We start from the raw sequence: 12,429 nt of genomic DNA on the forward strand, positions 1-12,429 counted from the left end.
CGCGCTCCCGGGCCGAGGCTGAGGCGGCGCGAATGCCCTTGCGCCCCGCGGCGCAGGGGTGGCTTGTGCGCCTTTAGGGTTGTGACCCCCGCAAGTTGCTTACCCTCTTCCATGAACCCGTTCGGTCACTTGAATTGATAGAGTTGTTGGGAGGGTTACAATAAAGTAAGAATATACTTGGAGACTGTTAAATCTTCCTTCTCCACAATTACTGGTCTGAGTTTCCCTCCTTTTTTGTTTGCCTGGTTCTGGCTTCCCAACCTTGGAGGCATGTATTCTTTTACTCACAGAGCTGGCACAGAACCGGACTTAAAAAGGGGGGTCTAGAGGAACGGAAGAAACATGACTCGATACTCTTGCTGTATCTACTACGGCAGCGGACCTCTTGGCTAGACTCCTTGTTCTGTTCCCCCATCTAAATCTTAACGAAGGTAACCCTCAGAAGACTCGGGGAGGGAGGGGAAGGGAGCGTGCAGGCAAACTGTGAGTAGCTCCCAGAGATGTCTATAGTGGATTTTCGTTCATTTGCCAAGTCAGGCACATTTGTGGGAGTTTCTCATGTCACTCCTTCACATTTTGAAATATCGAATACAATGTAGATAAAATCAAGACAGTGCTTAATATAATCCTGGCCTAACAGCGTAAATCTTTGCATTTTCAATCTATCCAGTTAGATGTAACGTCATGTTGCCAAAGCCTCCTGTGCTTTTTTCTTTTTTAAAGTTTTTATTGCTTGTTTGCAAGCTCTACATCATGGGGCTTGAACTCAGGACGCTGAGATCAAGAGGCACACGCTCTAGGGCACTGAGCCAGCTAAGAGCCTCTCCTGTGCTTACTTTTTAATGGCAGTTGTCCTTGAGCATTCCTGGAACCTATCATGGGGCTGAGGCAATAAATACTCGCTGAATGAATAAAAGAATCATTTGATTTCTTTTAAAAGTTAGATTTTTATCTGATAAACTCATCTTTGAAAATTCAGTTTTATTTTACAAATTTAATTAATGCTTTATATTCATGATGGAAGGAAAATAAACGTTTGATTTAAAAACATCTAGCAAGATCTAGCTCTGATGTCCTCTTCCTCTACTATCCACCCAGGTGGAATTGATTATCCCTTCCCTTTTACACACCTCTGTTATATTTAGTGTTTGTGACATATGATATATCTATCATGCCATGCAATTGTTTACTATTTCTCTTCCTACCAGAATATGTACTTCTTGAAGGCAAGGACTCCTCTCATATATTTAATATTCTCAGTGCCTAGCACAATATGGAACTTTTAGTCAACATGCAATAACTGTTTAACAAGAGAATAAGTAGATTACCTGGCACTGTGTCATTTATGGTGAAAGGAAGTTGTTCATTATAATATGGTCTTATTATCATCTGGAATTGTTTGATCATCCCATGGACTAATGGAGATTTCAATTCTCTATATTAGCTCAAGCAGTATAACCAAACTCTGATGGAGACCGCAGGGTTGTAGACAGAGTAAATGACTTCTGTTTTCTATCGAACTTGTCCCCCAACCTCCTTCTGTGGTTCAGGGCCTTTACTCCTGGATAACAGCGGCATATCATTTGGCCATTATAGGCTGAAAGCCTTTTGCTCCCATCTTCCCAGATATTTCCAATGTCCCACATCTGTGTCTAGGAGAGGTAGCTTTACTTGCTCTGTATTGTTCTGCTGCTGGACAGGGAACTTAAAAAATCAGACCACTGCACGTGAAGATTAAGCTCCTGCTACCACCATCCATCTCTAGAACTTTTCCATCATCCCCACCTCTGTTCCCATTAGACACTGACTTCTCATTCTCCCCTATTCCAGGCCATAGTAACCACTATTGTACTTTCTGTTTCTGTGAATTTGGTTATTCTAGTTATCTCATATAAGTAGGATCATACAATATGTGTCCATTTGTGTCTGTCTTATTTCACTCAGCATATTGTTTTCAAGATTCATCCATGTTGTATCATGTCTCAGAATTCCAATGCTTTTTGAGGCAGAATAATATTCCATTGTATATTGGAATATTTTGTTTGTTTATCCATTCATACTTTCATCTATGGACATTTGGGTTTCCACCTTTTGGCTATGTGAAAAATGCTGCTATGAACATTGGTGTACAACTATCTGTCCAAGTCCCTGCTTTCAGTTCCTTGACTAGGTACCTAGAAGTGGACTGCTGGGTCATGTGAATATGTTATATTTAATATTTTGAGGAAACCCTATACTGTTTTTTATATAGTAGCTACAACATTTCGCATTCTCACCAGCAATGCCCAAAGGTTCCAATTTCTCCACATTTCTCACCAATGCTTGTTATTTTCTGTTGTTGATGTTGTTGTTGTTAATAGCCATCCTAATGGGTATGAAGTAGCATTTATGAATTTTTGCATCTATGTTCCTAAGAGACATTGATCTGTAGTCATCTTTTTTATAAATGGATTTAAGCATTTTGGATGATAAGTAAAAAAACAAAAATAAAAACAAATGAGAAGTCAAGGCTGTCCTGAGGTTTCTTGGCTGCATTAGTGAGTTTGTAGTGCAACAGAGAATCCTGGAGCAGGACCAGATTTTAAAAGGCAGGGAGGAAGGATTTGTACAATATTTTTTGTACAGATATTTTTGTACACTATTTATACAGAAGTTTGCACAATATTTGTACAAAATTTGTACAGTATTTTCTGTAATATTGGGAAATGTCAGCTCACAAGGACTGTGGCCATCCTGGAAGAGGTATATAGTTGACAACTGAGAAAACATGACTAAAGCCTGAGAACTGTGTAAGGGCCAGAAACACAGATAATGGCAACATCTATCATTTACTGAGCAATGGTGAATGTTTGGGAATTACCAGCTTAAGTGTAGTAGCTGAAGTCACAGAACTGCCTGACTCTTCCTAGAGACGGAGAGTGAAAAGTGACAAGAGGGCCAAGAACAGAACCTCAGAGAACCAAAATTTAAGTACGATGCAGCAAAGAAATGGCCAATAGAGACTGAAAAATAGTAAGCAACAGAAGGAAATAGTATCATGGAAATCAAAGTAGAATATGGTATTAAAAAAGAAGAGAATGACTCTCCAGTGTTTCAAGGCATTCCATTGTTCTCTTCCTCCTCTATCCTCAGCCAGTGACTGTGCCCATCACTGTAATTATCAGTTGTCAATCCTTTTTAGTCACAGCAGAACTGGACTAATAGGAGAACTGGATCACTAGCAGAGATGGATTTATTTTAAATTAATAAATTTATAGTGACAAGGCATAAGCATTCTTTTTTTTTTTTGCTAATATAAAGATTTCAAATCTGATACCTAAATTAAGCCAATTTTTATTTCAATTGTGAAAAGTAAATATTAAGGTTTAAAAATTATCTCTAAAGTTGCTATTACCATTTTAACTTAAAAATACATCAGGACAAAACCATGCCAGGACAAAAACAAAACCTTTTACAACCAATCAGGCATTTTAAGACATTTATTTTAAAAATCAGAATAATACACTAGATTTACTCACATATATTCCTGTTTGTTACCAGATACTTTCAGCAAACAGACATCTTTAAGCATCTTCATCTGCTTTAATCAAACCTTCAAAGTGGTTCCTGCTGCTGTTGACAATCACAGCAGCCTGTTGGGGGTAAAGTACGGGGAGAGAAAAGTAATCATGTATTCTTCAAAATTCAAAAATAATAAAACACTTGAGTGGGTAAATGTGCATTTGTATGCTACCAATGAAGGCCAAAATAGTGATGTAATTTCCCATACACACTGTAAAAGGAAGAATAATAGAAACTGGTCATATTATTAACTACTAACTAACCAAATATTTTGTATTAAACTATTAAATTCTCGGGGTTTTTTTTGTGAAATAGCTATTTAACTATTGAATATTTCTTAAACATTATAACAATTACATATGTTTAAACACACACGATCTTTTGAAAATGCAGTTAAGCAGTTAGTATGGTAAAGAATCTCATGAAATCACCTTACTGACCCAACGTAATTATTCTGAAGGTAGGAGAAAAACAACATATGACTTTATCATGTTTGCTCCATATATACAGACACACATCCTCAGTAAGGGAAGCAGTAGGAGCACAGAGGTGTTGAAAATGTGGAAGTCTTCCGAGATAATTCTAGATATTAAAGTAGGCTTTGACCCAAAAATGAGCATGAATGGGGGGTAGTGATGGGAGCAGAGTTAGGTGGGGAGCACAGCAGGAGCACTGCATGAGAAGCAGCCAAGTGAAGAGCATCTCCAGAGAAAAAAGTAGAGCAATGCATTTGCAAGGAGGTCGAGTGCAGGTATGCAGTGAAATGCAAGGGGTAGGAAAATAGCTTGGAGTCAGAATGAGAGGGTCCTGGATGTGGCATTAAAGATGCAGTTGAAAGTAAGAACTTAGGGTAACGTGCCCAGAGTTGCCTGAACAAAGAGAACTCCGCTACTCTGTGAGGGAGGATTTTCTCCTGAGACAGGCCACCCATATAAAAAGTTTGTATTATACTTTAAGGCCTGAATAAACCTTAACCAAGTTTGAAATATGAGAAGTTAATCAAATTCAGGAAAAAGCAAATCCCCACAAATTTTTTAAAATCCTGGCTTTTTTTCCCCATTACATCAATATAATGCTCACCCTCAAGTATATGCAAGTTAAAATTCTAGAAGATTCTAGAGTTCAGTCACTTCCTCATATAAAGAAATGGAAATCAAGAGAAATGAAAGGACTTGCTCATAGTTATGTTACTTTGTCAGAAGTAGAACCCGAATTGGATAAAGTTCTTTAGAATTCATGCTCAATCTGCCCTCCGCATTACCTGGCATTTAATAATAATATATATTTGTTTGATAGTCATTTTTAAAGAGTCCTGGTTTAATTGGGGAGAAGAGAATTGATTACCTCCCCCTCAATTTTTTAACCATCATGTATTAAAATAAAATACACTTTTTTTTTTCCAGTGGAGGTTCTGAGGGAATCTGTTTTCATTAACGAGAAGAACATGTAAACTATTTCAGTTGTAAATAAATAGTTGTGCTTAAAAAGGTGAATATGACAGAACAGCATTTTTTTTTACATTTAACACCTCCCTGAATTATTTCCTTTTTTTATTTCCTTAGCAAAAGGAAATTTCAGACTAGTCTATGATAGATTCTTAAAATAATGAAGACAAAATTAATTGATTTATGTTATATATAATTGTAATAAATTTTTGTTGAGTACCTAACAGCAAAGAAATGCTACTAATGAGAGTAAAGATTTATATAAAAAAAAGACATAGTCCTACCATTAGTGGGTTATAATGAAATAGGACTTGGAGCACTTGATAAAGACACTTTATTCCTTACTAAAAGCAAATTTAAGAAATGTTATCTCTATTTAGATATACATATTAATTCACTTATACATATAAAAAACAATTGTATATAACTAAAAATAACTATTTTTCAATGAGAAAAAATCATTTGGGAAGAGAAAAATGTGGAAGCTAAGCAAAACAAACTTAAATGCTAGGTATTCAATAGTGAGGATAAATACCACATTCAGTAGTATTATAATCAGCAAGTGAGATTGAAATGGTTAAGTCTTTTAGTATGGACACAAAATTACTGAAATTTTTATTCCTTTTTATTTATTATGGGTTATTTTGAAGAGGATCAAGATGATTTCAAGTTGGTAAAGATAGAGCAAAATTCCAAGACACATTAATGAATATGACTTCACTGGAAAAATATGAAATGTGAAGAGACATATGTGTTAGATATAAAGGATTTGGTCAGAAGGTGGAGGTCAAGCTAAGGCATGGTGACTCCATTCTAAAATTTGTGTTAAAGACAATTCAGATTTATTTAAAATGTATAAGACACAAAAATGTCATAAAGACAAATCTTTTTTTGGAAGATTCAAGAGCACTGGACTGGGTTGTTGGGAAGATAACATAAGGTATTGACTGTGTACCGAATTAGTATATAATAACTGCCAATTATAATAATAATAATTAGGAAATCTATATTTTTATCCAGGCTCTGTTATGAAGTAACCTATGAGCATAAGCAGCTCTACTTCTCTGGGCTTCTCTTTCATAACATGTAAAATGAGAGGATTAAACCAGATGATCCCAGGTTAAAAAATTCCAATTTCATGTTGAATCCAGATATCAAGGAACAGTCTCAGTATTTAAAACAGTGTTTTCACCCCACGCCCCTCAAAGAATAAAGCTAAATAATTTTTTTCATGGTCCAGTTGGTATATTTTGATCCAGTCTTTACTTAATTTTAAAAGTTATAAAACATGAAAACCCAAAAAGTTCCCAAAGGTGGTCCCAATGCAGAACACTTGGGAATTTAAGTACATAATATTATTTTAAATATATTTAACAACTCAATTCATACAGATTGACAGATGCAATGGAAAAGTAGACCACCAACAGATTTTGACTAAACTCCACATTCTGAAAGTTTCATAGAAAAACAATAAGCCACTGCATATTAGTACATCACATTAAAATATATTTTAAAGTATACTTCCCCTTTTAAATGGCAGTGATTATACATTAGTGCAACCACAGAGCACTTGTTAACTTTTTGTTTGTTCAACATCCTCTATGTCCATGACAAACTTTGTTGGGTTAACTCCAAGGTGTTTCTTGGGTCTAAGCTTTTTGAGTGTTCCTATGCCTCCAGAAATGCCCACTGTCTGAAGTTGGGGGAACAGGTGGCATATAGGTCAATCTGAAGAAAAATCTCACCTTTCTAAAATAAGAAAAGGGTATTTGATTCAATGATTGGAGACATAAATGTATACCATAGGCAGTTTATACTTATCACTCATTAGGCAGGAAGCTTTTCAGAACTGGGTAAGATTCAGGCTAGAGACAGCTTCAGTGTGATTTCTGAGTTCTCTCTCTCTGGCCCTTAGTGTTAGGGAAGGAGAGATGAGAAAGGATGCCTGTCTGAATTGGCTAACTTCATCTCAGCCTTGCTTTTGAAATGCCCCTGAAAGGCTGATAATAACAAGTTGCTTTATGAAAAGGACCTACCCACCTAAGCTTTACTCAAACAAGCTGCATTTTTTTATATATCGAGATTCTTGGGGGCCAGAGACAAACTCTGGTTGCAATGGCATATGTAACAAAGCAAATGCTCTTCTCTATGTTCATCAAGACTCAGTCTGTGGCTGTCAGGAAGTCCTTAGCATGTGCAGTGGAGTGCTAGTCAATAATACAGATCTAACTAAAGATGGGACACTGACAGAAAGAAGCTTCTCTCCTTGAAATCCAAGTATCATCTCAACTTGATGTTTTTTGTCCTCTTGGCAAGAAAAGGTACATCAACTTCCTTCACCACTAGGGAAATTCAAAATGTTTATTCATGAATTTTCATTCACCTCCCTTTAATTTACAGTATGTGCACTTTAACAACAGAAAAAGGAATCATCAAATTTCAATTGAAAATACTGACAACAGTTTAAATATATTTCTGAATCACTACGTATGTATGTATTCTTCCAGATTCCTATTGTCTACTTCAGGTCTGAGATGCTGTCTCCCTTTTGGCAATTCTCTAAGTAGGCTCCTCAGCATAGAATAGCATCTCAAAGGTCAAATCTTCTCGCCCAAGGTAAGTGCTCAGGATTCAAATCTTCTTGAAATTCTGTGCCGGGTCTCATTAGGTGGCCTTGTGTAATCCAACCACATTGCTTTTGAACAAAAAGAGGAGTCAAAGAGAACTTGGGTTTCCAGAGAAAAATAAAGTGCTGCCCCCTATAAATCACAGTCTCTGTGGAGTAAGGTGTCTTCCTAAAGAGGTAGAAATAATAGGGGTGTGTGTTGTAGATGCCCATATTTCAATGATACTGAACACAGTATCTTTAAGGGCTGCATCTTTAAGGGCTTAAAATGGACTGACTCCACTCATCTCTCTGATTTTTTCATAAGTAAGCCAGAACACCAGTGACCAAGGGGTCTGAAAGATTAACCAAAGAAGTTAGTGCATATTTCAAAGTGATTATGAATATTCTACATTTATGCATATACATCTTTGAATGACAAAGTAATTTTGAATCCACTTAGGCTGAAAACAAATACTTTGGTATTTCACCTTTATAGAGCACTTTATAATTGACAAATATTTTCATGTCTTATTTCTCATAGATTTCTCTGAACAATTTACAATAGAAAGGAAAGGTAATGATATCCCTATTTTACAGATGAGGACATTGAGGCTTAGTAATCAAAAAGCTAGAGTATAGGCTTCTGGCTTCCATTCTAGGGTTCCTTCTACTGAACCCTTCCTGCTAAGAGGCTGAGACTCGGCATGCCTGAATTCTAGACTGGGCTTCCCTGTGTGTAGTTCGTCTGTGGAGCGTGACAAGGAGACAGTTAAGGACTTGAAAGTGAAGATGAAAGATTATCCTTTGAGACTTAGATCATAAGCTCAACACCTGATATATCACAAAATGGATATAAAATTTCACATTAAATAGAGAAAAGAGTTTCCAGCTCAGAAAGACTTGACTAACTTGAATGAAGGTATAACCGCATCAAAAGGAATTATAAAGGGATGAGGGTTTTTCAACAACGGAAGATAAAAACAACAGAGACATAGAAGGAAATTGCAGAGGAAACACTGGAAGTAATCATCAGAGAAAGGGTATCTTGGATCCAGTTCCTGTCTGGTTTGGTTCATAGGTGATAGGTAATATTGATCAGAGAGAAACTATCATACTAGAGTCAAAAAAGAAGCTTGAGCAATTAGAATATAAAATGTATTTGGTTAGAGAGTTTGCACAGCAATATTTATGTCCTGTGTTTGGAAATACTGAGCATGTTACGTTGGGAGACAGACTTTACCAGTGGATTTAGAACACATCTTGGCTAGTTAAATATAATGGAGACATGGACAAAATAAAGAATATATATATATATATAATATTCTTGTGACAACAAAAATGAAGTGAGCCAGTGATATAACTGCAATCAGATCAAGGAACAGAGGTCTTAGTTAAGGGTGGATTATGTAATCATTCCTAGCTGCTCTGGTAGTCAGACTTCTGCATGCAAATGAAGTAAATATTAATCAGTGAGTGAGCAAAACAAGGTCATACTACCTTTACCTAGTGGAAGGGACTGAGGTTGAATTTAGCTGGGTTATGAATAGAAGTTAAACAGGGAGATCCAATACTGGAAGTAATCATAACATAACAGCGGTATTATACAAATGGCATATACTGAGCCACTGTGTGGGAGCACATGAGGGTATGGCATGTTTACTTGTTTTTTCTTCCCTAGCATAGTTATAACACAGTAAATAATGCAAGTGTACATGAACCCGTGTTGTCTGCTCTGGTCTGCCTGGTGGAAAACAGAGTCCTTCTCCGTGCCTTTTACTGTGGGGCTGAACACAAGGGCTCTTGGGTATTCTTAAATACTAAGATTATGAATAAGCTCCTCCTGTTACTATTCTATGTTTAGCAAGCAACCTTCTGATTATAACTTGCCTTCACGTATAGCTTGAATTTAGGAGGAAGCACACTGTTCAGAGGACTTCAGCATCTGGATCACTCGCCAAGTGTGTTTCTCAACATGAATGAGTCAATACCGTGGTCTGATCATCAGTTTCAGTGAGTTCAGTTGAGGGTGAATCTGTATTTGCAAGGCCAATTTACTTGGAAGTGCCCATGTGTCAGCTTTTAAACTCAGGGTCATTACTGTGGCAGATCAACAAGGCAGTGCCACCCTGGTGACCCTGGTGGTTAGCCAGCCTTCCTCTAGTAACATCTCTTTACCACGACACACTGTCTCTTTCCCGACAACTTTCATAACTAGCTGAGGATGTGGAGACACTCCGTATATTGTATTATTAGGAGCATGGATTTAGAACTGAACAGACCTGCGGTCAGTTCCCAGCTCTGCCACATACCAGGTATATATATGAACTTGAGCAAGTTTCTTATACTTGGAGCCATGTTTTTCTCATCTGAAAAATGAGGATAACACCACCTGTTTCCCTAGGTTCTTATAAGACTTAAAAACAAATAATGTGTATAAAGAGCTTAGCACAGTGTCTGTCATATATGAAGTACTCTTTTTTCTCATTTATACTTCTTGAGTCTCATGCATAAAGAGAATGGGTCAGATTAAATCGTCTCAGTATTCCTTTGTCTTATTCTCCCTGCCCTCATACCTCCTGACCCTGATTCTGTTTTTCATTAATGGTCTCACCGTCCTTACAGTCTTCCACACTAGAAATAAAAAAGTTCCATTTCCTTCCTTCCCTCCCCAACCTTCTACATAGAGTCAATTATTAAATCCTGTAGAGTTAACCAAAAATGGCCCTAGAATCTGCCTTCTCTCCATTTTTACAGTTATCTCCAGGCTAGACCAAAACTTCCTTTCTTGGGTTCTAGCTTTCAGTGTATCTTCTACATTGCTGCCAGAATAATCCTGTCCCCAAACAAACCTTAGTACTTTGCTCCCACAATTAAACAGCTCCTTGCTTACTACAGGTTCCACCTAAACCACTCAACTTGCCCCACAAGGTCCTTCTTAACCTGGTGCTTAAGCACTTCTCTAGCATTCTGCCCCACCACATCCCCTCTGAGGACCTGTTCTTCAGCTATACTGAATTTTCTGCAGCTGTCCAAACCTATTGGGTCCACACATGACTGGAGGCCTATGCTCATGTTGCTCCCTCGTGCCTTTCTTTTTAAATGCCCACTGATCTTTCAAAGCTCAGGTCAGATATCATCTCTGTGAAAGACTTTGTGACTTCCTAAACAGGCAAAGCCATTTTTTACTTTACTATCCATGTTCTCACCCCATTTTGTTCATACCGTAAGTAGAGTACTAATACAACCTGCTTAGTAAGACCACATCCTCTGGAGTCAAACTTCCTGGGTTTGATTTCTGACTCCATTAAATAATAACCACCTAACCTGGCCAAGTTATTCAGACTCTTTAAGCTTTTGTTTCTCCTCTGTAAAAGACATATGATAATAACCTACTGAAGAGATTATTGGGAGAATTCCGTGAGTTAAGCCATGAAAACGATTAGCACAGTGTTGGTGCTAATACCAAGTGATTTAATAATATTGGCTTTATTATTCCTGAAATTTTAACTACTTACATGTCTGTCTTCTCCAACACATTATAAACTGCTCTCATGCAAAAAATAAGCATCTCACTCCTTAGTGAGATAGTGCCTGGTTCATGCAGGCCAAATCAGGATCTTCCTTTCCATTAAGAAATATCCACAGATTTGAGATAATTTCAAGGTATAATCAAGACAATCAAAATAAGGTTTTATACTTGGGTACACTTTTGTATCAGATATTGCTAAGGGCTTTGGATATTAACTCCATGTCAATAGATACCCACTATTGCTTGGTGATGTCATTTATTCCCAGAACTTCAATATGTAGATGGTGCTCACCTCTAAAGCTCCATCCCCATATGCTCTGTAAGATCCAGATCGATATATGAAGGAGCCATCTAGACATCTGTTCTTAGATGTCCTATGAATACCCAAAACTTAAAAAATCTAGGACTATGCTTGCTATTCTACCACAGAATCTTCCCTACAAATGATCTCCATGTTAGGAAACTACATCATCTGTTGCTCAATTTGGGAATCTGGGAATGAAGCCCAACTTTCCTTATCTTCTCTGACCATTTTCCCCTCCCCATCCAGTCATGCTTCTAGCTCCTTGCTATCTCCCTAAATTATTTTTTGAATCTTTTTCTGTCCGCATTGTAATACTCTCATGCAAGCTATCATTATGTCTCATCTACCACTACTCCGGGCCTTTCCCACATGGCAGCCAGAATGATCTTTTTAAAAACATACATGTCATCAAGCCGGTGCCCCTCACACTTATGGGTCCTACAGCCCTTCCCAAACTGGCCTCTGCCTCTCTCTGGCCTCATTTTGTGCCTCTCTCATCCATGTCTCCATGCCTTGGCCTGCTGGGTTTCCTTCAGTTCCCTGAACTCATCATGTTCTCTGTCCACTCCAACTATCCCTCTACCCAGAATGTTTTTTCTGCTCCTTTTACCTGGCTAAGTCCACTCATTCTTCAGAACTCAATTTTAAAGTCCATTCTCCAAGGAGGTGTTTCTAATCTCCAAGCCTAGGCTGTATGTGCTTGCTATATATTTTCATAACACCATACACTTTTCCCTTACCACTCGTCACTTCTAGTTTTTTATTCAGTGTTTGGCCTTACCTAAATTAGAAGCTCCAGCACTAGAGCAGGGCCTGAGATTCTCCTGTTCATCCCAAAGCCAGGCACTGAGTACAGGGCTTTGCATGGACTAGGTGCTCAATTAATATTATTATATTGTGTAAAGTGTTGATTGTTTGAATTTCTAAATCCATGACTAGTTCATTCTTTCAAATATGTTCTAACTTACAAAATACTTGAGTA

At 37.5% G+C, this 12,429-nt stretch overlaps 1 protein-coding gene across 6 annotated transcripts in view; it reads right to left on the bottom strand.

The window, feature by feature from the left end:
* Positions 1-3,436: 3,436 nt before the first annotated feature.
* The window catches only part of SLC25A27 (solute carrier family 25 member 27), a 29,481-nt gene continuing 20,488 nt past the window's right edge, over positions 3,437-12,429 (bottom strand). For 3 of the 6 annotated variants that reach the window (XM_032409703.1, XM_032409706.1, XM_032409707.1), the window contains one exon: positions 6,251-7,701. In XM_032409703.1, the coding sequence (XP_032265594.1) occupies positions 7,597-7,701 (105 nt within the window). In that variant the 3' untranslated portion in view covers positions 6,251-7,596. Of the gene's footprint in view, positions 3,633-6,250; positions 7,968-12,429 lie in introns of those variants that run through there. The other 3 variants (XM_032409704.1, XM_032409708.1, XM_032409705.1) reach the window with 2 other exon arrangements.

This window comes from Phoca vitulina, unplaced genomic scaffold, assembly GCF_004348235.1.
Source record: "Phoca vitulina isolate PV1807 unplaced genomic scaffold, GSC_HSeal_1.0 scaffold11, whole genome shotgun sequence".
Classification (NCBI taxonomy): Eukaryota; Metazoa; Chordata; class Mammalia; order Carnivora; family Phocidae; genus Phoca; species Phoca vitulina.